Source organism: Zonotrichia albicollis, chromosome 17 (assembly GCF_047830755.1).
Source record: "Zonotrichia albicollis isolate bZonAlb1 chromosome 17, bZonAlb1.hap1, whole genome shotgun sequence".
NCBI lineage: Eukaryota > Metazoa > Chordata > Aves > Passeriformes > Passerellidae > Zonotrichia > Zonotrichia albicollis.
The window spans coordinates 15,444,159-15,469,223 of NC_133835.1; the positions used below are offsets into that span (position 1 = coordinate 15,444,159).

Below are 25,065 nucleotides of genomic sequence, written 5' to 3' on the forward strand. Positions count from 1 at the left end.
AGCGGGGCTGCTGCATTAGGGCTCCACAGCTGCCTCTACACGCTGGGAGTTTCGTGCAGGTGTCATTTAACCCAAAGCTCTTGCTTGGCATCACAGTGTTTTACAGGATTACTTTAATATATGTTTACAGGATTACTTTAAAATATGTTTAAATTGTTTCAAATTACAGATTGGCCCCCAAAAATGCTTCCTAAACTGGGGTTACCCTTTTAAATATAGGCATTGAAGCCTTGGCTGGTCTTTACCTGGGTACCTCGTGCGTGGGGGTTTTCTGGGGACGGGTAAGGACAGCAAGAGACTGTGACAGCTCCAACCTTTACTGGAGCAGCAGGGAACCCATAACCCCTCTAAAGCAGGGCAGGAGATGGGCCTGGCTCCCTCCAGGCTGCCACCAGGTGGATTCAGCTCGGGTTGGTGGAGCCAGGTGGGTTCCTGGCCTTGCTGGGGACAGCCACAGGTGCTGCGGGGTGTGCTGGCACCAGCCCCGTGCAGCCGTGCCCGGGACGGGCTCGCAGTGACCCTGGGGCAGGGGTTCAGCTTTGGGCGTGTGGCAGGGACTGGGCTGTTCTGCGAGCTCCAGGGGCCACAGAGCCTGAGAAGGTGGGCACAGGGCCGGGCATGGCCAGGTGGGCTGTGCACACTGGGTGCAGCCCTCTCACCTGCCCCAGCCCTTTCACTTCCCAGCATCACACCCAGCATCATGCCCAGCCCTCTCACCTGGCCCGGCTCACGCCCAGGCAGGGCAGCCCTCGGGGCAGCGCTCATCCCTGGGGCTGCAGCCCAGCCAGGAGCTCCCTGAGCAGCACCAGAGGCACAAAGCACCACCCTGGCACCACCTGCCCAGGCAGGACAGGGGACTCCGCACCGAGCCACCACCTGGAGCCCGTCCTGGAGCCTGCCAGGAAAAGAACACAAACAGAGTTATTTTCCTCAGAATAATAACACAGAGAAACAGTGACAAAGCCAAGAACATTGAGATGGTGACAGCAAGAGCCTGGCTTAAATACCCCAAAATAACATCTGCCAGAGCCTGATTTCAAAGCAGCAGCTGTTGCCTGGAATAAAAACACAAAACTTTCCAAACGGCATTAAGAGTGATAATACAAAAAGCAGCTCTTTAATGAAAGCTTTCAGGTGCATAAATACGGCGCTGTGCACACGTGAGAAAGGATTTCTACAATTTTTATAAGGTTAATTATTAGTTTATCTGGCAGGTACTTCCAATAGCTGACCCAGTGACCCATCCTTGGGTCAGCCCCTTGGAGTTGGTCCAGGGGTTTCTTTGCCCCAGCACTTTTTATGTCTTTGAAGTTCTGCTGAAAAACAAGATTGTTAGAAATTATCTTCTTAAGAATAAGAATAAACAGATTTTAAAGAATGTGTTAGTCAGGGTTAGTTTGTTGTGAGAAAAGTCAGGAAAATTACTAGAAACCAGACAACTAGAGATTAAAAATCTACAAGGCTGCAAATATATGAAAAATATATAGAAAGCTAAAAAATCTTTAGGGATCACAGCCACTGCACTGCAAACACAGAGACTTGGCCATTGTTACTTTTTTCTTCAAAGTAATTTTTTTTAACAATAACACATATTTTTGTGTGAAACTGTCCAATCCCCTCCAAATTTCCCACTTCTTTTACATCTTCCACCATATTCACATAAAAGGAATTTGGCTGCAATTGTTTTCTGCAAACAGCAAGTTTGGAAGGGGATACAAGATCCAAGTGGGATTCTGCTGAGCATCCAAACCTGCAGGGAGAAGTCTTGGAAGAGAGAGGTGAGCCCTGCAAGGGGCACTCCAGGGCCCTTCTCCCAGGCTGCCTTTCACAGGGACTGAGCATGGTCCCACCCTAGCTGTGAGCTCATTTCTTTGGGAAGCAATTTTGGTGCAGAGAGGGGAGGTTTTGCAGGAGGTGACACTGAGAGGAGGACGCCCATTACTCCCTGTATTGCAGACTTTGGAAATGCTGTTTGAGCGAGTTCTGCTCGGGCTGCAGGGCGGGAGGGGCTGATGGAGGCGCAGGGAGGGTCCCACGCTGGGCCCCTGCACATGGAGCCAAAGCCACCCAGCGTGGCCCCAGCCGCTGCTCTCGGCAGCCTCAGCCGCTGCCTGACAAAGCCACCCTGCTGTTTGTTGCTGTTTGTGTTAATAATGTTTTGGCAATTTTCAAGAGTTGTTGTATTTGAGAGATTTGAAAGGTAAATTGTCAGGAACTCGGTGCACTCCCATGGAGAACTAAAACAATCCAGGAGCACAGCTTTGCCGCTAATTTTCTTCCTTTGTATCTTCATTACTCCTCTCTTTGGTAACTGGGATCTTTAGTAGGTTTGTGGTTTAACTGGATTTTGGAGCAAAACCTAGAGGTGCAGAAGGGGATGGATTGGATTGAGACGTCTCTAAGAGGACCCATCCCTCCCTCTCCTGCCCTGCTGACAAAGTGTGTGGGGGGTTTTATTTATTTCCAGCACTATCACCTCTTGCACGTGGCAGCTCTAGTACAGCCAAGTACCCTTCACACCTCCAAAAGCAGGATGCCAGCCAGAATGCCCCATGTGTCTGCTCTGGCATCCAGCTTGCCCAGAGCCAGTCAAGCCAAGTTGCAGCAGCAGCTCCATGTCTGGCTTACCCAGCCCAGTGAATTCAGCCCAGCCTGCTCCTGGCAATGCCGAGCTAAGGAGCCCCTTCCTGCACAAACCCAGCCCTACTCAACAGTCTGATTGAGATGCCCTTGCCCAGAGCATAGCAGAAACCTCTTGTCAAAGATTGGAATCTCATGAGAATCTTTGCAAAGCACGGTAATTCTCTAGGGTACTGCAGGGAACAGTGTATAAGAGCTTAGTTAAGAAAAATGTTTTCTGTGAGGCGTTTTTACTCCGCATTTTTGCCACCATCTCTTCTGTGGTTGCCCAGCCAGGCCAGCTGAGGTTGGCCAGCATGGCACAGAAGTTCAGGATTCACTACTCCCATATTTTTTTTTGCCTTGTGCTTTCAGTGGCCGCTGCTGAAAGCTACAGTTTAGGAATTTCCAGGTGGAAATACTGCAGGAACAGGTTGTAATTTTCATGTAATTTGCACAATTGCATCTTGCAACCCTTGAATTTAAGCACAGGAAAAGCTGGGACCAGAGCGCAGTTGGTGCTCAGTTACAGAGCTGAAGCAAGGTTTTGGTGTGTGCCACGAGCAAGGGTGCCCCAGGCACTGCTGTTCTTTAACCCTGGCTGGGATGGTTTGGTTCCAGCTTGTTTCCACTCACCACTGATATAATTAAATCATCTCTGCCCAATGGATTTTGGTTTTTTAAGTGTGTTCCTACAATGATCAAAGGATTGTTTCATATGGTGGGTGAGCAAAAGATGCTCTCAAGGTCAAATCCAAAACAGCCTAAAGACTCTGGGATTTGGATCTGACCTCCAGCAACAGCAATGAGCCAGGAGAAGATGAGCAGCTCAGGAAGTAGAAAATGAAGCTTTTGAAGCCAATAATGCCCTCTGGCAGTGAACAATCAATTGACAGAGAAACGGGAAAGAGAGAGAGAGTGAAAAGAAGTCAGACCCTTGTGCCTGGCTGCAGGGAAGGCAGGACATTCATAAATAGAAAGCAGCACATTTTCTCCTTCCTCTGCCTTTCCCAGGGGAGAGTGGCCATGGGAACAGCCACGCTCTGAGCCCCAGGGCCAGGGCAGGCAGGACAGAGCAGCCTGACACCACCTGCAGCAGGTTAATTGGCACACATGGCCCCAGTGCCGCTGCCCCGAGGACTCCTGTTTCTTTCCAGGAAATAAAGGCAAACAATTGGCCAAGATGAGCTGCTCTGAGCAGTCTGGCCGCTCAGGACACCGTGGGAATTGCCAGCTCATTCCTCATTCCATGTAACACATGGAGAGAGAGCCCTCGGCTGCCAGGGATGCTCATTCACGTCCCAGCCAGACTGCAGCCCTGCAAAGGTTATTCCTAGATCCCTTGATAATTCTTATAAACTTCTTTCCCTGGCATGCTGAGTGCTTTTTCCCTTGTTATTTTGCCTTCTTTAAACAGCTCCCGGTTTGGCCTGGGCTGGTTTCCCCCTCAGCAGTGGGTTTCTGCCTGTGCTGGGCTCAGCCTGTGCTCGTTTCCAGCCCTGTCCCACAGCAGGTGACTGTCACAGGTGGGAGATGCTGGGTCCTGCGTGCGAGTTCCAGTGAGGTTCAGCTTTGCTGTTCCAGTATCTGCTGCTATGATAAGGAGTCGGTCCAATCAGCTCAAATCAAGGGCTCAGGAGGGCTCAGCCCTTCAGAGAAGTACATTCATGACAAGATTAATTTCTGCCACCCAGTGTACAGTGTGGCACCGTCCTCTATTAACATACATACCCTGAATTAAAAAAAAAAAAAGTAACTGAGAAATGCAGTAAAATCCAGTGAGGTGTATAATTTCCCTTAATGTTCAATGCTGCTCTTTGCTATTCTCCACTTGGATTAAAATCAGATATACCACCTGGCACTGTTCAGCTGCTGCTTAGAGGAAACCTTTCTCTTTCCCTCCCCTCTCTGCAATAACCCTTCACCAGAAGGCAGCACACCTGCATTTTCCAAACAGTTTCAGGTGACTTTTATTAGGGCGAAGTGCAAAATGTCAGTAAGCCAACCACTAAAAATCAAACAGCCCGACCCCTCCAAGAAACAAAACAAACCCCAGCTCTGCTCCCTATCACAATGGCCAGTGGGGCTTTGTGTTTCTTTCCCTTCTGTAAATGCCCTTTTCAGGGGGATGAGCGCAGGAGTGGTGCTCTGGCAGAGGCAGCGCTGTGGTGCCTGGGCTGTAGGGATGCAGGGATGCAGGAAAGGCTGGCAGAGCTTCTGCTGGGAGAGCCAAGGGCTGCCCAAGCTGGTGTTTGTTTATCCTGGGCTTTGTTGTCCATGGCAAAAGTCAGCAAGCATGGAGTGAATATTCCCAGACTGCCGGAGAACACTTCAAAGAGTTTGAGCATTTTCTGAGCTCAAATTGAATTTTAAAAAACCTCAAAAGCAACACAACAATAAACAAAAAAGAAAAGAAAAAAAAGAAGAAAAGGCACCCCAACAAAGAACTAAGTATACATCTCCACAGTTCTGTTTCATCTTCTGTATTTATAGCAAGAATGCATCAAAACTCTCATAGTGAGGCAAGATCAAACTCTCTTATTGAACTGCTGATGTAGAGCTGCTTTTATGTTCACACAGATTTGCTGTCCACTGGCACTACTTACCACTTGCTATGGCCCCATGCTAATATGAGTGATTTGTTGCCAAGGATTAGTTTTTAGCAGCTTTTGTAAACAGTTTGTATACAGTTGTTGCTATTTATTAAATATGTGACATCCAATCCAGTGTTTGGTGCTTATAAAGGGAAGAACCATCTGTGCTTGAGATTAAAACACTTCAATCACGTTGTGCCAGAGCTGTCAGCGAGGGTTCCGTGCTCTGCTCTAGAGAAAAGCCTTGGGAACCCTGGCTTGGGAAGGTGGACTCCTGCACCCAAGTCCTTTGCCTGACACAAGCTCTGCCTGCCCGACAGGAGGAGGGCTCTGGGCATGGTGGAGAGAAAGAAAAAGGTTTTAGCAGAATAAAGAACTGAGAGCTGGGAAGGTGCTGAGAGCTTGGAGTCTGGATCCTGCCAGTCTGCTTCCCACCACCTGCAGAAGCTCCATAAGTCTCTTTTGGGAAAAAAGAATGTTAATACCCAATTTCTTTGCAGGGCACTGCAAGGGTGGCAGCTGTAATCCCTTGTGTGAGCCCCAGGTTATGCCATCAGTGCAAGAGGTGCCACCAAGGCTCCTCTTGGGTCAGGCCGAGTGTCCAAGCAGGCCCTGCTGGGAGGCTGCACCCCAAGGACAGCCTGTGAGGCAGCAGAAATGCCTCAGCCTGAATTTTATGCCCTTATCCCAGGCATCAGTTCAAAAAAGGAAAATAATGCCCTCTGAAATGCAGTGGAGCAGCCCCAGGAGCTGCAGTTGGAGCCCAGGGGCAGCAGCAGCTGAGGGAGCTGAAGGCAGCCCTTGGGAACAGCCCAGGAACACCTGGACACCGGGAACCTGACACTTGGACACCTGACATCTGACACCTGGACACCTGGACACCTGACACGTGATACCTGACAGGTGGACACCTGACATTTGACACCTGGACACCGGGACTTCTGACATCTGACACCTGGACAGCTGGACAGCTGGACACCTGACATCTGACACCTGACATCTGACACCTGACATCTGACACCTGGACACCTGGATATCTGGACAGTGACACCTGGACACCTGACACCTGGACAGATGGACAGCTGGACACCTGGACGCATGGACACGCAGCTGACAGGGCCCTGCTGGTATCAGGCTCATTCAACAGGAGAGGATTTTGCCCCTGCCCTTCTCTCCTCAGGGATTTACTGCTCCTGCAGGCTTCCCTGTCTCTACACAATGCCATTGCTGTGGCTGATGCTGGTAAATGGATTTGCCACTTTTCCTAACACATTTCTGGAAGAAATGTTAAACAGGTCGTTGTTTTTTGCAGGCAAAACATCACTTGAGCTCTGTTCTATTTTCTTCTCTATGTGGCCACTCAGGATGGTATCAATGATTGGTAAATCTCCCTGCAGCAAGACTAATTATGCATTTTGGTGAGAAAGCAGCAGTGGAACTGGTTTAGTCTTCCAAAAACTCTACACTATAATATGCAGGACTAATGTGCTTCAGATTTGAAAAGAATTAATATCAATTATTCTCATGCATATTCATGAGAGGAAGACTGGTTTAGCAATCAAGCTAATAGTTTTTTGCTTAATTACATTTAGTTGATTTCATGCTATCTTGGCACATTCCTGATTGAATTTAACCATTAAAAAAAACCCTCCCACAACTACTCCTGCGAACAGCAACACTTGGAGCTCAGCATCCCCTGTAAATAGTGTCTGAGGCTGAGCAGACTGCTCTCGTGGTGGGAGTGCAGCACGAGCATTGTCTCTGCCTGGTGCAGGGCAGAATCCCAAAGGATCTTCAAGAGCTGCTCTCAGGCCCTCAGCAGTGCTGAGGTGGAAGGCAGGCTTTTTGTTGCTTTATATTTTTGCTTTATTTTTTTGTTTTTTCTGAGTCCAAACCTCCGTCTGCTTAAATGCAAGGCAGTTGGTGGGAAAGGGAGAGGGAAACCTGAGAGGGGCCAGGGGGAGGTTCTGTCCATGCAGGGGTGGGGAGCCAGTGGCAGCTGCAGGAGCTGCAGGAGCTGTAGGGGCACAGGGCTGCAGGGGCACAGGGCTGCAGGGGCACAGGGCTGCAGGGGCACAGGGCTGCAGGAGCTGCAGGAGCTGTAGGGGCACAGGGGTGCAGGAGCTGCAGTGGCACAGGGCTGCAGGGGCACAGGGCTGCAGAGCGGGCACGATGCCCTGGCCCTGGGGCAGTCTCCGCCCGGCTCTGTGTGTGCAGCTCTCCCCCAGGGAAGGGCCAGGCTGTGCAGCCCCGCGCTGCCATCCCAGCCTGTCCGGGAGCAGCCTGGTGCACAGAAGAGCACAGGGTGGCAAGGTGAGAGCAGGGTGAGGCAGCAGAGGCAGCTCGAGGGAAGGGCTTGGTCTGGAGTTGGCCCTGGCTGTGCTGGAGGATGCAGCAGGGCCGGGCTGGGCTGACCAGGGCTGGGGGCTGGCATGTCTCCCAGTGGTGCTGCTGGCTGGGGTTGCACCATCCTGGGCACAAGGCAAAGCCAGGAGGAAAACGGGAAACTTCAGCTTCCATGTGCCATTCATTTGTTTTCTTCTTTGACTTCCCCCATGCTTGCAGCAGCAGAAATGGGACAGATGCTTCCCTCTCATCCTCTCCTGAGAGCTGTCACTGTGCTGATGTCTAAAGGCAGTGTGTGTTTTTCAAATTTGCCTTTTCAGTATATTCATTCATCTATAATTTCCTTCTCCAGCGCACCATTTACATCTGGGCTTTGCTCTGAAAGAAGACTGACACCATTTATCATTTGATGGGGTTTGATAGCTCTCTGACAACTAAGCATGTTCTTAGGAGTATTAAAGAGTTTACAGCCAGCTCTGCCTGAGGGCAGCTCTCTGCCCACCAGCCCTGAGTCAGCAGCTGTAGCTGCAGCTCCCTGGCATTGACATAGGATCAGCACAAGTATCCTCTTTTAACTAAATAGACTTGCTCTCTCAACAGATAAACTTATTACAGCTGTAATTTAAATCAAATAATTAAACATTATTCAATCTTGGCTTTTCCAGGCAAATGTCAAAATTAAAATCTCATATATGTTTCCAAAGCAAAACACAAGTGACTTTATCCTGATCCTGGTTTTATGGAGGTTATGCTGTGCAGTAGTGCTTGCAGAGGAGTGCAGGGGTTTGCCTTCCTACAGGTCTGTGTGCTCAGGGAGCTGGGCTGGGTGTGCAGGGGCACTCAGGAGCTCAGTGTGTGTGCCCAGGGCACTCAGGAGCTCAGTGTGTGCAGGGACACTCAGGAGCTCAGTGTGTGTGCTCAGGGAGCTGGGCTGGCTGTGCAGGGACACTCAGGAGCTCAGTGTGTGTGCCCAGGGCACTCAGGAGCTCAGTGTGTGTGCTCAGGGAGCTGGGCTGGCTGTGCAGGGCCCCTCCAGAGCTCACAGCTCCTGGGGCAGGGGGCTCCTGGGGCCCTGTGTGGGCAGTGCCTCAAAGGGACATGGAAAGTGCCCGGTCAGGGAAAACTCCTGAGCAGGAACCAGCAGGACTTAAGGGGTTTGGAGATTCAAGGTCTTACATCTTAACATCCTTCCACGTGAAAAAATCGGATTAAAGGTTCTCTGTACTTCCCTTGCAGCCATAGCCCCCACTTTGGCCTCAACTTGCCATGATGCAAGAAGCAGGTGTGACCTTTCATTATGGCTTCGGCATTTTCTCGAAAAGACATCCTGCAAGCCCAGTGGTCAGAATCTTGACATCAGGAGATCAGAAGTGATTGTGTTCTGCAGACTCTTTCAGTTTATGAATATTTAGGCATTTTCTAGTGAAGAGATGTCTCCTAAAACAAGTCCCTGTCAATAAATACCACAGACATGTATAGCTGCTGCGATCAGGAGATGTTATTCCTGTGCAGAATCAAGTAGGGAGGAGACTAAGGAACTCTCCATCTGTTTCTGCACTGTGCAGCACGTGGGATATTGCTGAAAATACACCATGCTCTGTTCCTCAGAGCCTGGGGAGACAGAGGCTGGCACAGGCGTGGCTGGATGGAGCTGGACAGTCTGACTCAAAGTGTATTGCAGCTTGGGAAAGCTGAGGGGCTGCAGGAAAAATCCCTTGGTAAATGGAGCGTATGAATGAAACCTGGTCCTGATGCCAGATTAACTCTGCAGGCCTCGGTGGAGCTAAAAAAGCACATTAGACAAAACCATTATTGAACTTCTTGATTACATAACAATTTCCTCATCGTATTTCCAAGAATATCGAATCTATATTCAAACACCCTCCTACTCTCTCCCACACACCACCCCTTCTCCTTGCTATATCAGCTTCATTACCGAGTATGAAGACAGAAAAAGTATAGGGCATGTTGCCACGAGCAGAGAGATCTCGGATCTGCTTACCCTGAGATTTTAGAGCCATCTATGGGATTGGGGCAGCCAGTTCTCATAAATTTTAATGGCCTTGAAAGTCTCCAGCCTTATGCCTTTATCTCTGCTGGGGTTTTTAGCAGTGCAAAGAAAACACCCAAGCCATAAATGTCAGCCAGCCTCGACGCTGGGTCAGTCCCTGCTGCCCCATTCTGTGCAAGCTGCAGGGTGGGCACCCACACCTGTAGGGTGGGCACCCACACCTGCAGGGTGGGCACGCGCCCTGCCCCGGCACAGCCAGAGATGGAAACTGCTGAGCAGCCTCCTCCCCTGGCGCAGGGAGGAGCACAGACCCTGCCAGCACAGGAGCAGCCCCAGGGCAGGCGGGGATGTCCTGAAAGGTGCCAGGGGCAGGAGGCCAGCCCAGCTTTGGGGGTTTGAGGAGGTGGGGACTAAAGGCTTGCCAGCATGGCCCATCCATCTTGCCTCAGGAAACAGCAGTGGCACAAACTGGCTGCACTTGCTCCCAAATGAGCCTGCTTGTCTCATTTGCATGTGTAATAACCAGCGTGTGTGTACAATCATGCTAATCACTTTGAGGCACTTTAAATGCTTTAAATTTATCCAAAACCTGCCCTGCCTGTTCCTGGGTTATTTAGCTTCCACAAGGGAACCATAGCAGCAATCCAGAGATTCACTCCACCAAAACTTTTGTGAAACAGCCAGTTTAGTGGAGGAGAAATTTTTTTCCTGAAATCCTGCCCATCCTTGCACCACAAGTCAAAATCGGTCCCATTGGCTTTTCTTGTTAAAGAGAAGTGAACCTGTAAGAGTAGAGGGAGGAGGGAAGCCAGGAATGGAATGAAAAGGCTGCCTGTGATGCAGAACATCCCTAGAGGCCTCCCTTCCCTCCAGCTTTCTGTCTCTCATTACTGACAGTGGAAAATACAAGAGCTGCCAAGCTAGAGGTTCAGTACAGCCAAGATGGGAAACCTTATTAGAGAGACAGATGGTGATTTCTATAATCTGAAATCCCAGACTGTAAATACTTTGGGACAGAGCCCTGTGCGACTGAACAGTGCTAAAGCCTGACAGCAGCAGCTGGATCCAGTTTTCTGTGCACAACTGCTCCGTGGGTGGCTTTTAGTGGATGGTAGATGCTACCAGGACAAGGTATCTCTTCTAAACCCTGCTGGAGATACTCCATCTCAATTTTATGTGCTTTCCAATTGAAAAGTGCCTTGAATAACTGAGGACAATCAACTCACACTTAGAAGTTTTTCTTAGCCTGAGAAGATTCCCAAAGATGTGGTTGCAGCAGATGAGTAAGGGGGAAAATCTGTGTCTTGGGAGCACAAGTGACATCTTGCTGCAGCTTGTGGGAGAAATGATAAATGCCTGTCTCTGTTTATTGCCTAGCTTTGTGGCTAAATCTCCTAAACCAAAATCAAATTTTACCCTTAGATCTCCCAGTTAATTTATTTATATTCATCTGGCATTGCCTTGATCTTCAAAGCAGGAAGGTATATCAAAGGAAGCAGAAGGTTTGACACCAATTACTGCTGCTGGATGCCATTCACTGCATAAAGATGGAGTGTTAATATTTACACTGAAAGTGAAGGAGATAAAACCCAACAGGTACACACATCTAAGCCTACAAATAAGCCCTTCTGTGTATAGTGGGCAGAGATAAAGCCAAGCAAAACTAATTGAAATTACCATTGCAAATATCCCAAACACCTTCAGAAATGGTGGGTTGTAAACAAAGAAGTGACAGCAAAACCACCAAAAGAGCCTTCTAGGAAAGCAAATCAGGCTCTCTGCTTCTCAGGGGCAGTGCCTGGTCTCCAGGACATGGTTTTTGAAACAAGCCACCATGAAGAAGTAATTAACATCTAAATATCCCCACACTCCACCATGAGACACTTAATTTGCATTTTACTCTCTTGAGTTTGAGATGTGTGAGGCCCCAGTGACTGGACCTGCCCTGCCTTGGCTGTCTCAGTGTTGTCCAATTTGGTTTGCTCAGATGCTTGCTCTCTCCTCCAGAAAACTCAAAATGGCTTAGAAAGCTTGGTGAAGTCTTCATGTTTTTCACAACCATCAAGAACTGAATTAGAGATGAGTCATTAAACAAGAGTGTATTATTTGTATGCTTATGTAGTAGACTTGCACACACATCTCTATAATTAGCCATCAGCACCCCAAATTACAGCAGTAACTGTTCATTAAATGGAGGACATCACTCTGATCAAATCATGTATTCACAATTGCATTCCTTCTTGCTTAAATTTCAGAGCTTGTTGTCCAGATGGGCCTTGTTGGGCACCTAATTAGTAGTTAATCAAAAGCTCCTGCTGCTTCACAGCCCTCCTGGCATCCTAGCTGTTCCTTACGAGTTCCTTGACTGCACGGAGATGAAAGCACAGGAGTCGGAGTAGAGGCTTTATCTCCTTTATGCAACTGCCATAACTAAACAGCTCCCAAAATAAACTCAGCTCAGGATGCATTGGTTATCTGACTTGTGTGTGCTGAGCAAAATGGGTCTTGCAACGTGTGAGTGAAAATGCAGCCATGTGTTAACGGCAGCAAGAGACAGCCTCGTGTGTTCTGAGATTAACTCACTGTTTTCTCTTTCCTTTCCAGATTTTGGCAATCATTTCCATCATGTTTATTGTACTATCTACAATTGCCTTGTCCCTTAACACACTTCCTGAGCTACAAGGCGTGGATGAATTTGGGCAGACCACAGATAACCCCCAGCTGGCCCACGTGGAAGCGGTGTGCATTGCCTGGTTTACCATGGAATACCTCCTGCGCTTCCTCTCCTCCCCGAAGAAATGGAAGTTTTTCAAAGGCCCGCTGAACGCTATAGATTTGCTGGCTATCTTACCCTACTATGTTACTATCTTCCTCACAGAATCCAATAAAAGTGTACTTCAGTTCCAAAATGTACGAAGAGTGGTCCAAATATTTCGGATCATGAGGATACTCCGGATTCTAAAACTGGCCCGACACTCCACGGGTTTGCAGTCCTTGGGGTTTACACTGAGGAGGAGTTACAATGAACTTGGATTACTCATCTTGTTTCTGGCTATGGGCATTATGATCTTCTCCAGTTTAGTGTTTTTTGCAGAAAAGGATGAGGATGATACAAAATTCAAGAGCATCCCAGCTTCTTTCTGGTGGGCAACAATCACCATGACAACAGTAGGCTATGGAGACATTTACCCCAAAACTCTTTTGGGTAAAATAGTGGGAGGACTGTGCTGCATTGCTGGTGTGCTGGTGATAGCTCTTCCCATCCCAATTATTGTCAATAACTTCTCAGAGTTTTACAAAGAGCAGAAGAGGCAGGAGAAAGCCATTAAGCGCAGGGAAGCTCTTGAAAGAGCAAAAAGAAATGGCAGTATTGTTTCCATGAACATGAAGGATGCGTTCGCTCGTAGCATAGAACTCATGGACATTGTGGTTGAAAAGAATGGAGAAAGCATAGCCAAAAAGGATAAAGTTCAGGACAATCATTTATCTCCAAGCAAATGGAAATGGACCAAGAGAACACTCTCTGAAACTAGTTCTAGTAAATCTTTTGAAACTAAGGAACAAGGATCCCCAGAAAAAGCCAGGTCATCTTCAAGTCCCCAACACCTGAACGTCCAACAGCTCGAGGACATGTACAACAAAATGGCAAAGACTCAGTCCCAGCCAAACCTTATCACTAAAGAGCCGAGTCAAGCTGGAAAGCAAAAGGAAGAGCTGGAAATGGAAACCCTCCCAGGCCCGATGGTGCCGCTGCTGGCGACGCGCACGGACGGCATCGTGGACATGAGGAGCATGTCCAGCATCGACAGCTTCATCAGCTGCGCCGCCGAGTTCCCCGACCCCGCGCGCTTCCCGCACAGCCCGCTCACCGCCCTGCCCTGCAAGGGCGCCCCCCAGGAGCAGGGCAGGCCCGAGGGCAGCGCCAGCAGGTACATGGACGTGAACCCCGGCTCCGAAAGCAGCCACCGCTCTGCTTTCTTCATCGACAGTCCCAGGAGCTCCATCAAGGCCAGTAACCCGTTAAAACTAAGATCTCTCAAAGTCAACTTCATGGAAGAGGACACCAGCACATTCGTACCAGCATCAAATGTACTGAGAACGTACCCAGACCCTCTCAAGAGCCGGGGAGCCGCTGCTGCTGCCGCAGACACTTCCTTACTCTCTGACAGGTCTCTCATGAGCCCAGAAACCTCGATCTACACAACTGCGAGCGCGAGAACCCCCCCAAAGTCACCAGAGTCCCAGGCAGCCATAGCTTTCAACTTCCACGATGCTGGTATACACAAATACATCGATGCTGACACCGATGATGAGGGTCAGCTGATGTATGACTCGAGTCCGCCTGGAAATGTGAGTCCCAAGTACAGTGTTGCAAGTAGTGGCTATCTAAAGCAAAAGGACCATGTTTATAGAACAGAGAAGAACCATCTAGAAGCTGCTGCTTTACCCACCTCCCCTAAGCAGATAGGGCAGAACTGCATTTACTGTATGGAAGGTATCACTGGAAGAACCCAGGGCAATCAGGAGACTGTCAGACTAGAAAATCACATTTCCCCAGAAGTCCATGTATTACCAGGCAGCGGAGGACATGCTAACACACATGATCAAAGCATCTGAGTTGGGGTCTGAAAGAACTTACTGAGAATTTAGAGGAATATCTTCACAGTCAACACAAACAAAAGAGCTTCTGCATGGCATGAACTTGGCTGAAACAAGCCACCTGTTTCTAAAAGTCTGGGGGAGGTCCAGTGTGGGTTTGTGAAAATGTCCTTCTCTGAAACAACTTTAAAGACATTGCCCACATCAGTCAAAAAATGATTGCAAATCATGATCACACATTGATCTCCTTTCATGTTGTCCAGTGAAGCCAATGTGACCAAATATCCATCCATTCCCCTTGAACGCTAGAGCTCCTTTTGGAAATATTAACATCTGAGTTGCATTAGTTCCATAAAGGATGCCAAGGCAGCCAGATTTGAACTCTGGAATAAATTGCTGGGGTTGGTATAAAGCTTTCAAAAACACAGTGTTCACTGCTTCAGGGCAGCGGTTCCCCATCTACAGCTTTCTCTGATGGATATTATGTTTAAAGGTAACAGGGAACACTTGCATTATTGGAAAATCCAAGCGAAAAGCATTTGAAACAATTAACGGTCTAGAGAAACCAATTCTTAAAATGCTCTTTGTGTGTTTAACAATCTGATATCCTGTAGGACCCGATGTTTTCTTTTGAAATATTAGCAGGGTGAGTTGCACCACTTGTACCTAATTCCACACATGCCCTAGGACATAGGGAGACTCGCACTTGCCCTCGGCGAGAAGCCGGTGCCTGCCCCGGGGCCGGCGTGGCCCGGGAGGGCCGGAGGAGCCATGCAGAAGCAGGAGCCCTGCCCGGGGGGAGCCGTGCCCGCCCTGCCCGTGCCAGGCGCGGCCGTGCCCGCCCGGCGCCGCCAGAGGAGCAGCTGGGCCGGAGCTTTCTGCGCCCGAGCAGCGCAGGGAGAGATATGCAAGTGTTACATAAATATGCAAAAAGAGGGATTCGGTAGCGACCCGTGCCAGGCCTGGCTGTGCTCCCTCTTGCCACGAGGTCGGGCAGCAGAGGCTCCTGCAGGGCCGTGGCACGAAGCAGCCGCGAGAGGCAGGAGAATCAGGCCTGACGTTTTAATAACATCCAGTCATTTTTAAATGAAACAAGAAAATAAAGAGGAAAGGAAAAAAAAAAAGAGATCTGACCATTTTAAGTGAACAGAACTAGCAGCCACCAGCCTAGGTTTTTAAAATATTATTGTTTCAATAAAGTTATGTCAAATTGTGTAGGAAATAATTTGTCTTTGGTTTTTAATCTCGGGGTGGGGGGGGGAAAGCACTTTATGTTGACTTTTTGTTGTCGTTGTTGCAATGCTGGAGTAGGATAGCAGAGCGTAACAATCAAGCACTTTAACCAAGCACTACTTTAATTTGTGCCTCTTGTTGTGACTGTGACTTGTTACAAGCCTGTAGCAAGTCACAACTTGTCCTGTGATAACTGTGATGGTAACCTTTTATGTTGTTCTCTGTTTCTACTGTAAAACTCAGTAGTAAATGGCTCCGTCACCGAGCGTTTCCTGAGCTGGCCTGAGGTCCTGCCGGGGTGTAGCAATCTGCAGCGACGAGCTGAGACACGGCCCGTGGGAGCAGAGGGGCACGCGTGGGAGCCACTCGAGTCCCCTGCAGTTTGTTCCTTCCTATTGTAAAAAACAAGTGTCGGTTAGTCCTGAATGTAGCCGTGTGTCCGTCCCGGCCGTGCAGCCCTGTCTGTAACCCGTAATAGTGAATGCAGCATGTACGGACAAAAGCAATAAGCACATTTCTGTTTCAGGAGCTAGGGCGGGTTGTGAGGATGGCTTTGCCCGGCGTCTCCTTGGCAGGAGCTGTGCCCGGAGCTGTGCCCGGAACTGTGCCCAGAGCTGTGCCCGGAGCTGTGCCAGGAGCTGTGCCCGGAGCTGTGCACGGAACTGTGTGCGGAGCTGTGCCCGGAGCTGTGCCCGGAATTGTGCCCAGAGCTGTGCCCGGAGCCGTGCCCTTTGCCAGGAGCTGTGCCCGGAATTGTGCCCAGAGCTGTGCCCGGAGCTGTGCCCTTTGCCAGGAGCTGTGCCCGGAGCTCTGCTCCACTCAGCCAGCCCGTCCCGGCCGAGGGAGCCGCCCGGGTGTTGCAGCGGGGCAGAAGCCGTACCGTGCCGTGCCGTACCGTGCGGTGCCGTGCGGTGCCGTGCCGTGCCGGGCCGTGCCGGGCCGGGCCGTACCGTGCGGTGCCGTGCCGTGCCGGGCCGTACCATGCCGTACCGTACCGTGCCGTACCGTACCGTGCGGTGCCGGGCCGTGCCGTGCCGTGCCGTACCGTACCGTGCGGTGCCGGGCCGTGCCGTGCCGTGCCGTGCCGTACCGTGCCGGGCCGTGCCGTACAGTGCCGGGCCGTGCCGTGCCGTGCCGTACCGTGCCGGGCCGTGCCGTGCCGTGCCGTACCGTGCCGTACCGGGCCGTACCGTGCCGGGCCGTGCCGTGCCGGGCCGTGCCAGGCCGTGCCGTGCCGTGCCGTGCCGTGCCGTGCCGTGCCGTGCGGTGCCGGGCCGTGCCGTGCCGTACCGTGCCGTGCCAAGCGCAGCCCCGCGTTCCCAGCCCCGCTCCGCTCCCGCAGGCGCCGCTCCCCGCAGGGCAGGCACGGCAGGATTTGGCCATAGCAAATACAAGTGTACTTAGAGGAACCGACGTATTGCTGAGATACTGGCTGAGATTGAGTCGAAAAAGCGAAAATAACCTTCCAGCAGATAAGCTTTAAATACTGATTTATTCTGCGGCTTTCTGAGGCCGCAGAGCGGCAACAAGAAATCTTAAAGAGAACAGTTATAATATAATCTCTGTGTTTCAGTGATCAGTCATGTCTGCCATCAGCACAAATGTAAAATGAGGAAAAATCAGGGAATTTTTTTTTTATAAAGTAATAGTGATTTCCAAGTTAAATATTTTTAGAGCTGATGCTTTCATGTGGAAAAAAAAGTCATATTTTACATATCACGAAAGTGAACGTATTTAAATATAGCCATATAGTGTAGTATTTACCACACTCTCATCCAAATTGATGTATTTGGTTGATAGATGGCACTGACAAAAATGTATAAATCAACAATTCTATCATTTTTTATCTGACAGTCAACTGGTGCAACTCTCCTTGTAACCAAAGGCCCTCTGTCTGCCTTGCGTGATCGCTCATGGCACAGACCTTATGTCATCTATTTAGTCCTACCTTTAAAGTAGCATTTTACTGAGTCACTTTTGAAAGTCAAATTCAAAAGTATCATTTAAAAAAATCTTCCTTTTAATTCTAAATAGCCAAAGTCCTATAGATTTCTTATAGAAAGCAAATAATTTAAAATTAAGCATATAATATGCTTGAAGAGCATTTCTTTCTTATTTGTGTACAATGATGTAGCTCTCATTTTGTGCCCAATTAAAAAGGAATATGTTTAATTTATTTTAATGAAATAATAAAGTCTGAATATGAAGTATGTATCTATATATGTGTGTGTGTGCATAATACACATATATATAATGTAAGCACTGGGAAATCTACTCTAACCTGAAGCTATGGTAGACTAAATCTGTACTCATTGCAAAGGAAAGGCAGTGCTTGGAAAACATAATGCTCACCAAATCCTATAGATCCTAGAAAGATAATTTAATTTTTGTTTGTTTGATACATGTTTCCCAAAGTTCATAGTGGTTGGGGAAAACAGGCAACATCTCTTGCACCGAGCTAGAGGGGGTGGTTTAATCACTGATATTTGGAATTCAGGTCTGCAAATTTACTGTGCACCAAGTATCAAGCAAGCTGACAGAGCCTCACCTGCTGCTGCAGAGGACATCATACCTGCAAGGACTCTCTGGACGTGTGATGTCTGCACTTGCTTGTGTCTTACGGCATCAACATCACTTTTAACGCATACCTAAAAATATATATATAGAACACACACACATACACACACATATATATAAATGTATATATATATATGTGGAAGGAGAGAGTTCAGTTTTCTTAACCAGGAGGCTAAAGATTATTTGAGTTTTAGCTTGAACAGAGGAAAAAAGCAGTGACTTTGCAGTAGATTTCTCAGTGCCTTTTCTTAAAAACTTCACCTAAGCACACTTACGGAAAAAAGCCCCAACCCAAAACAAAAGAGTCTCCTGTGAAATCCACATTTTTCTGAAAGGTTTGAGAGTCAAAAAAAGGTAGAAGAAAGGAAAAAAAAAAAAAAAAAGGCAAGAGAGAGGAAAAGAAATCCATGGAACGCACATTCCCTTCCTGAACATGCCGGGGAGTTTCTGCCTGGGCGAGTCATGAGAAACGCATCTGAGGCGGTCAGGTTGTTTGGCAACTATGGCTGTGATAAACTGTAGCCTTTTCTTCCCTTGCAGCTAATAAGAAACACATTTCTAAGGAAAACAGTATTCTCTTCTGTAAAATTGTAATGTATTGTTAATATTTGTACCTACTGTATATTTATGTCTTGACAGAATTATGACCGGTACAGTTTATAGTAAATAACAAGGTTGTGTACAACTCCTCACAAAGACAAGGTTTGCAAAGCCACGTTCTCCCTGCTGTAAGCTCCTCGGAACGCCGCGTCCCCGAGCGGAGCTGAGCGGAGCAGCCAGGGCTCCTCCTGCCCAGCACAGCCCGGCACCCCTGAACCCCCATGCCAGGGCTGCCCTGGGCTCCAGCGCCTCTGCACGGAGCCAGTGCTGCCCTGGCGTCGTTTGGGTCACCCGTCCGGGGAGAATCTGACTTTGGATAGCTCCTGGATAAAGTACAGATGGTCCAGTTACCTCTGTACCTCCTGCTCGCCATTGTGTTGGCTTTATAAGTATCTGATGTATGGAAAAGTCATGTGACTTTCATGCATTCCAGAGTAGTCTATTTTTCTGTTCAGATTTAAAAAAAATTATATATATATATATATATAAAAATATAAATATAAATATATAACTGTATTTTTAGCAAATTTATAATAGGGCAATCAAGTCAGATTTCTTCTTTTTTTATTACAGAATAATATATTAGATGCTCTCTCAGTGTTCATCTACACAGCTGATTCCCCAACCTTTTTGTTGTTGTTTTCTTTTTTTTCTGATGAACATCTGCAACATTTCTCCTGGAAGTGCATCTGTGAAAGGTCATGGGGTTTGTCTGATGTTGTCGTTTTCATATTTTCCTGTTTGTGGTACTTTAACCCGGGACCGGCTGTGGGAACTGAGATGTTCCTGCTGAGAAATGTGGAGCAGGCCAGGCTCTGCCCTTGGTGACAGAGGGGAGAGGTCCCCCAGCACCCCTGGCTGCAATTTCTCCAGATTCACATCGATTAAGAACAGAGAGAAGAGACAGGTTTTGAATCTGATTGTCCTAATAGTGACATGATGGAGTTGGGATAAACATCAAAATCTAGGCTCTTACTCAAGCCAGTGACCTGACAATGCTCAGGCACCTTCAGGGATGTTTTTCCTGGATTAAATCAGAAGTGTCCAGACTTTCATTTCCCACTGGCTTTTGGAATTTTTATTTTTGGTCCCAGAGAAAATTGTGGAGGGGGACCAGATTTTGATTAATTTTGCTAAAATCTGTCCATGTACCTGCTTATGTAATAATCTTCTTTGCTCCTTTGTAGCTGAACTCACAGCTATATTCAGAGAAATTTAGTAAAAAGTCCATGAGATGAATGTTCATCCTGACGCCATCTCATGGCCTGTGGAAGGTCAGCACGATGAAGAGCTCCAGAGCCACTCTGGCTCTGCACAGACATTTCCTTCTGGTTCGGCCCAGCAGTTGGGTCAGTGACCGTGCTTTTGCCAAAGATGGAGTTTGGTTCCATTTCCTTTGGTTTGTTTGTGAGATTTTCTTACGTGTCCACTATAATAGCCAATAAACCTGAGTGTAATTTGGAAAGGTGTGTGTTTCAGACAGTATCCCTCAAATGAAAGAGCCAGTTTAGCATGTGATTATCAGCAAGGCCTGTTCACAATGAAGGTATTAAAGCTGAGTGGGATTTTTCTTTCTTAGGAAACAATTAATGCAATAGGCTGCCATGTCTATCATCAGTCATCACATAAATCCCTTCAAAAGGCACCTTCCATGTCAGCAGTTTGTTAGAGCATAGCCAACAAAGCCATGGAAAGCTCCCAGTCAGACCAGGCCTAACTGCCCTGCGGTGCCGGGACGGAGCGGCCCCAGCAGCACCCAGCCCTGCAAGGAGATGTTTATTTTCCAGCGTGCATCTCACACCCCGTGCTGGTCACATTTAGGCTCCTGCACTGAAACTTGGTCTCAGCCAGGCAGAGGAAACCTTAGGAGAAGGGAAAGTCTGCATCCAGGACGTGAATCCTGTTCCTAGCTGGTGTTATCTAAGCCACAATAAGTGTCCTTTGACACCAATGGTTGGGTGGTGCCACAAGTGTTCATATCTGTAAATACTACTCCAAATTTTGCTTTGCTTGATCCTGGCTTCATTGCACAAGAAGTTTTCAGTCTTAGAGGCTTAGAAGAGAAAGCAAAATCTTCCTTCATTTTACCTAGAAGTAGTACTGTTGAAGCTCTGTAGGACTGAACAGGATTAACCTTTATTTTTAAAGGGGTCTTTCCAAGACTGCAGTGACACTACCTTCAAAAATTAATAATACGGCAAAGATCCCTCAAAATTAGAGCCTCGTGAAAGCCAGAGAGCCAAATTTATATGAAATGACAAATTCTTTGCTGCTGTAAATTAAAGCCCATTGAGGCCAATGGAGCTGTGCCCCTTTTAGATCAGTAAAGAGCTTGGACCCATATCTCTAAAAACTAATGGAAAATTAATAGCTTTGTATGGCCTCAGGGCTGGAGGTGTCTGCCCACAGCAGCTCCTTGGAAAGCAGCGGGGTGAGGGATGGCAAACAGAGGCAGTGAAACAAAAGGCAGTGAAAAGGCTGGGAAAGGGGTGAATCCTTCAGGCAAGGGGCGGCAGTCACTGCAGGCTGACTGAGCCCCCTCGGGGCAGCTCCTTCTCTGTGCGCCCACAGGTGATGGCGGCCAACTGCCAGGGGCTGTCCCTGCAGCAGGACCCGGCCCCACAGCAGGACCCAGCCCCACAGCAGCCCTGTGTGCTTCAGCCCCACAGCAGCTTCAGCCCCACAGCAGCTTCAGCCCCACAGCAGCCTCAGCCCCTGCTGCCCTGGGGACACTGGGGCAGGGGGGCCATGGCTCACCCTGAGTCGAGCACAGCCTCTGGTCCTGTTGGTAATCTGCATTTAACAACGTGCATCTGTTCTTCTCTAGTCTGTATTTTTCATTTAGGAGCTCTGCCATTTATGACTCCTCTTCCTGTTGTTTTACTGCCTCCACAGACTATCTGCCACACGTTGGCTCCCACAACCCCTGGGATTTATTTTGTTTATGTCATTTTTGTTGGCTTGTGAAGAACACTTTTTTCCCCATTCTCTGGCTTTTTGATGGTCAGTGTAGAAAATCACTTCTGCATTGAACCATTCCCCTCCGGAGTGTTTGGAGGGCGGGTGGGGGAGCAGCATCTGCATTTCACTTCGAATTTTGAAGCCATGATACCGTACTCAGAAAGGCCAGCCACAGCTACCAGCCAAACTGCTTTCCAACTAGATTAGCATTGAAAAAACACCCCCACCTCCTGAGCAGAGCCCGCTCTCTCGTCAGGCCAGGGAAGCAGTTTGGGAGCAGGAGGAAGCCTCAGCTCACCAGCCGGGCGACGCTGCTCTGCTCAGCCTGTGCCCAGTGCCCCGTGCCCCGTGCCCAGTGCCCAGGGCTGCGCTGGCACCGCGGCCGGGGCTGGCACAGCCCGGGACAGCCCGGGACAGCCCGGGTCCCTCCAGGGACAGCCCCCCAGGGCAGCCATGGGCTCCCATCCTCGCTGCGGGACAGGAAAGCTGGGGAGTCCTTTTGAAAAAGAAAGTGATGCTTCATGACAAATAAAAACTGGAAAACATGTTTCCTGTGGCTCGGCTGGTACATTTGGATCAAATTGCTTTTACAGCGGGAAACCGAACCTGACCGTGCCCCAGAGGGCACCCTGGCACCGGGTCTCCCTCGCTGGCACCGTTGTTTTTGAACCCGGGCAGTGGGGAATGAGTGGGGAGCCCAGCTCAGCTGTGAGGGAGGGCCGTGCTCGTGCCCAGCAGATCCTGCATGTCTTGCACAATCCCTTCATTGGGTTATATTGGAATTCACTCCATTATATTGGTCCAATGCACCAGCAGATGTTTTCTTCCCTTTTAAGAAATGTTTAAATGCCCTGGCACTTTTGGGGTGATTACAGCAACATTAGCCATATACTAGTGTACTTAGAGTCTTACATTTTTTGTAACTTTGATTTAGTCATTCTTTGTTGGAGTTTATTGACCTCTCCAGTTGTTTCTGTAAAACAGATTATTAAAAAAATCCGTGTCTTTATATGCATGTAATAGTATGAAACTGTGATCAATGTGTGACATTCAGAAACTGTTCTGTCTTGTAAAATATGTCCAAATGTCTAAGGGTTTTAAAGCAATGGTCCCTTACTACAGCCTACAGAAATAAATAAAAAGGAATGGAAAAGCCTAAAGCCTTTATTGCTCTGTTTCATGGTCACATATACTGGCCAAAAATCTCACTCCTCTCCTCCTGCTGCACATCCCCAGGCACCTGTTCTCTCTGGCTCTGTCAGAAATAACCTCACCAGCTCTTCCTTACCACCTGAATGGATTTTCCTTTGATTGTTCATATTTAGGCTGAACTTGGAAGCTTTTTGGGTTTTTTGTTGCACACCACCTTCTAAACCACCTACAGACCCACAATATCTGTAATTTGAGCACCCAGCGCAAGGTGATGTCCGCCTCACACGGGGCCAGGAGACAGCCAACAACCCCAAAGGCAGCAAACCAAAGGCTGTGGGAGGGAGGGCAGCCCTGGCCTGGGGAGCTCCTCCATCCCCCGCAGGGAGAGGGCCCCAGGAACGGGCACTGAACGGGGGCTCTGCCAATTCTGGCTTCAGTAAACGGGGCAGAGCTGGTCCAGAGCTCCCCTTGGCAGGCAGGGCTGGAAGGGCAGCACAGCCCCCCGGGATGTCCCAGTCCCACCCAACATCGTCCTGAGGAGCCAAACCCAGAGAGGCTCTTCAGGCTTTCAGCACAGATAAACATGGAGAAAGGGTCAGCTTTTCAGTACATTTTGATAATTTCAGAAGAGAAAGTAATCATATAAATAATTTACAGGGTATTTATAAAATATGAATTAGATTCTTCCATACAGCCTCTTTCTACTTACTTACCTTCCCTGCTACTTTCTGTAAGGAAATTGGGCTACTAAGAGATGCAGCATCATTATTATTCAGCAAGCAAGAGCATTTAGAGGTAACTTTGCCCCAGAGTATCATTTTCAACCATCCAGGCACAAGCTGAGACTAATGGGTCACAGCAATGAAAGTTTGTGGTTTCTGGCTGGAAACACAAGCACTGAGCATTAACCTGAGTCCTGAAAAATAAAAGCAAACATGTGCAACACTGCATCATTGAGTTTAATCCTTAAATAATTAAACAATTAATCCACATTGCTAATAGAATTTTTTAGAATTTTATCCTTTTATTTATATCTATAGATCTACATACATTTATTTATATATCTATTTGTTTTATAGATACCTATCTGTAGATATATAAAAGATATATCCAAATCACTAGAAAATAGATTTAAATTAAAAAAAAAAATCTTTTACACTTTGCTATACCCAGCACCATTTTTCTAATGCAAGCAGACATGGTCAGAAATAATTGAAGCTAAAATGAATAGGTCTATGTGGAAACCCAAAATTACATAATGTAAAATGCTGTTTTCGTGCCTTGATGATAATTAGTCTTAAAATTAACCACACAGTGATGCAGCTTTTAGCACTGTCCTGAACAGTGGAGAGGCAAGTGCTTGGGGACAGTGAGATGAAGATTGATCCAGGCATGAGAAAATGTAGATTAAGAGCCACGAGGCTTGAATACAGCTATCGAATAAACATACAAAGTATTTCACCACTTTCCAAAGGTCTAATTGACCAGAACAATCCATGGCTTTCTCTGTTTGTTTTCACATCAGCTGTTTTGGTTTCCAGTAACATTTTCAGACAAACAAATGCTTCTGAGGCATTTCAGTGTGGAGGAGAATGGCTGCATGGAAAAAGCAGACCACCAGCTGCTCCCCTGGGAATCCAGCAAAAAGGAACAGCTGATTTCTTATTAATGTAAATGAGCTCGTTATCTGGGTTGCTTTCAGACTGAGTTCAGCAGTTCAGAGCCTCTACTCCAGGAAATACAGAATTTACGTAACAGAAATGAAGAGAGAGTGAAGGAAGGATCTTGTAAGTGCCTGTTTCCCAAGTAAATACTTTTGCTATTCTGGTGCCAGGGTGGATGGCTGGGAGCTGGGATGGGATGTGCTGGGCCATACCCCGAGCTGCAGGAAGGCTTTACAGACACTGAGGTACTCAAAGAGATGCCCAGGGCAGCAAGACCCCACCCTGTGCTGCACTTTTATTAATATATGCCTACATCAGGAAAAGTTTGTGCAACTGATACTCTCATAGGTTCCAGAATAAGCTCACCAAAGTGCATTTCTAGGACTTGCTTGTAGAGAACACAAAGCTGTAAGGATGGGCAGTCCTTTCCAGGCTGCCTCGGAGGCCTGGCGGTGCCTGAGCTCTGCTGGGATGTTCAGCCCTGGCCCTTTGTCCTGAAACAGAAAACACATCCCTGTTCCATAAGAAAAATTTATCAACATTAGTCAGTGATCTCAGACCTATACGGTGTATCCAGCAAGGTAATTAAGAGTGCAACACCAATAGAAATTCAATTTAATGGAAGAAAACAAGAGTGAGAAAGAATGAGCAAAAATACATTAATCCTCCCAGATCTTGTGTTATTCAGGAATTATTATTTTTATTTCAT

General features: G+C 48.0%; 1 protein-coding gene across 3 annotated transcripts in view; it reads left to right on the forward strand.

Moving 5' to 3' along the window:
* The window catches only part of KCNB1 (potassium voltage-gated channel subfamily B member 1), a 92,090-nt gene extending 76,797 nt beyond the window's left edge, over positions 1-15,293 (forward strand). For all 3 annotated transcript variants that reach the window (XM_074553849.1, XM_074553848.1, XM_074553850.1), the window contains exon 3: positions 12,175-15,293. In XM_074553849.1, coding sequence (XP_074409950.1) covers positions 12,175-14,187 — 2,013 coding nt within the window. In that variant the 3' untranslated portion in view covers positions 14,188-15,293. The remainder of the gene's footprint in view (positions 1-12,174) is intronic.
* The last annotated feature ends 9,772 nt before the right edge of the window (positions 15,294-25,065 follow it).